This window comes from Clinocottus analis, unplaced genomic scaffold, assembly GCF_023055335.1.
Source record: "Clinocottus analis isolate CAN_PGR_092001 unplaced genomic scaffold, fCliAna1.0.p SCAF_4, whole genome shotgun sequence".
NCBI classification, from domain to species: Eukaryota; Metazoa; Chordata; class Actinopteri; order Perciformes; family Cottidae; genus Clinocottus; species Clinocottus analis.
This window is the reverse complement of record NW_027176153.1, coordinates 20,848,233-20,850,114: the sequence shown is the minus strand read 5'-3', so window position 1 is coordinate 20,850,114 and position 1,882 is coordinate 20,848,233. Positions and strand designations below refer to the sequence as shown.

Below are 1,882 nucleotides of genomic sequence, written 5' to 3'. Positions count from 1 at the left end.
TTTTTTTCTTTTCCTTCTGTGTGCTTTGAGTCAAGAGGATTCAAATGGCACTAGAGTTTAATGAGCTGGTAGCATAAAAGCATTAGTCATTTGGCGGCCCCGTTTCTCCACCTGCTCCCCTACGGGGTTGTTGTTGGGATCGACATCTGAAACACCTGCTTCAATCCCATTTACAAAGACAGTAAAACAGTCAAGCAAGCTGAAGAGCTGGTAAAACACCAACGTGACCTTGCAGCGTTGGCCCACGGCGCCATAATTCACCTGTGACTGCCTGTTGATTTATTGCACGTAGAAGGGAAGGGACTGTGGATATTGCTGATGGCTGTTTTGGCCAGCAAAAGTGTGTGTGTGTGCCTGCTGCGTGGCATGCGGGGGTGGGAGGTGGGGGGGATAGGCAACAGTTGGAAGTATATAACCCAGTTGGGACCAACAAAGCATGTACAAGTCTTTTTTTCCACCTGAGGATCACCGTGCGAATCAGAGCAACTTCCAACAACGGCGTCCTGTAGTGATGAAGTGCAACCATCTCCTGTCTTGGGCCTTTTTGCTCGTGGCCTCCGGCCCACTGCTGGCCCACCCCATCACAGAATCGGCGGAGATGCCCTACCCTGGACCCGGTGAGTGGAAAGTCATCTCTACCATGTGGCTTTTATTCGCAGAAATTCACTCATTCAGCGACTTTGATTTGCCTTTTTTAGTAATAAAATGGCAAATGGTTAGCATAAACTCCACAAATTACTGGAATCAATGTCTCGAATATGTCCATCGTGGGAATCTTTTGCCTGTCGGTTGTACGTTTTACCAGCTTTGCGTGGTTGTTTTTTTATTGTCAGTATCAGTGGAGGACGGAGGAGTCGGCTCTCTCGATGATCTGTCTCTCCCCGAGCAAACCTTCCCTTCCCGGGACGGTGCCGGTCTCAGATATTCCACTCTGATATCTGGGGAGTACAACAAAGATGGTAAGAAAACACACACACACACTCGGCTCATCTTGTATTAAAGTGCTCATACTCAATGCAGACACTTTTATCCAGGGGAAATCCCCCTCGTTTCTTTTTTGCAGAAACATTGCGTGACAAATTTGAACTGATACACACAATTATACCATCGTCACCATTTTTCTTTGGTTGGATACCAAGCAGCACTGCTGGAGAACCAGGCAGCTGGAGGTATTGATCAGGACCGGATGGTTGTGGTTGTTGATGGAGTCGCTTTACTCTTCGACTACCCAACAGGCTGACACTCAGAATCACTGGTGCAGACCGCACAATCGCACATTACAACTAGCAACAGAGTCGTCAACATGGAAATGGACGTGTTGTGCTTTCCAAAGCGTTTCCAATGCAACAAGCTGTCATTATTATATCTCGAATATCAGAATAATCCCATGTTTTATTCCTCTCAGGTGTCAGAACAGGCCTGTTTCCCAGGGGGATGAAAAGAGAGGTGGGCTTTCTACGAATGTAATGCCTTAAACAGCAAAGAAAAAGCTGTAAGCTGTAAATAAAATGTTTACCGCTGCTGCTTCATCCTGTGTTTCAGGTCCTATTGGAGAAACAAAGTCTCCTAAATCCCTTCAGCCACGTGTTGGGCATCCGAAAACAGTTCAGGAAGAGAGCAGGGAACTCTGAGTGCTTCTGGAAGTACTGTGTCTAAAACAGTCGACATGGCGCTCCACACGAGGGACAGGGCTTGCACTAAAACAGAAATCAATATCTTGCTCTCACATAATACAGGCAGAGAAAATAAGAAACATCTTGCATGTCTGCACATACAGTACATGTGTTGTACTCACACACTCACACACTCACACACTCAGTATTTGTTCACAAAAAGAATAATGCCATAGGTACGTTTGAGATCAAGTTTGGTGACTTTAAGA

The 1,882-nt window shown here is 46.1% G+C and overlaps 1 protein-coding gene across 1 annotated transcript; it reads left to right on the top strand.

Annotated features, from left to right (window-relative positions):
* The first annotated feature begins 511 nt into the window (after window positions 1–511).
* Window positions 512–1,656, top strand: LOC137801012 (urotensin-2-like). Its single transcript, XM_068598398.1, has 4 exons — window positions 512–617; window positions 834–959; window positions 1,406–1,446; window positions 1,543–1,656. Exons 1-4 carry the CDS (start codon window positions 512–514, stop codon window positions 1,654–1,656), a joined length of 387 nt encoding a protein of 128 aa, XP_068454499.1.
* The last annotated feature ends 226 nt before the right edge of the window (window positions 1,657–1,882 follow it).

Bases quoted from the DNA above. Each gene is read 5' to 3' on its own strand.
- LOC137801012 (XM_068598398.1), top strand. From the start codon at position 512: ATGAAGTGCAACCATCTCCTGTCTTGGGCCTTTTTGCTCGTGGCCTCC. The intron at 618-833 runs GTGAGTGGAAAG...TTTTATTGTCAG, and splicing joins GATGCCCTACCCTGGACCCG to TATCAGTGGAGGACGGAGGA. The intron at 1,447-1,542 runs GTGGGCTTTCTA...CCTGTGTTTCAG, and splicing joins CCAGGGGGATGAAAAGAGAG to GTCCTATTGGAGAAACAAAG.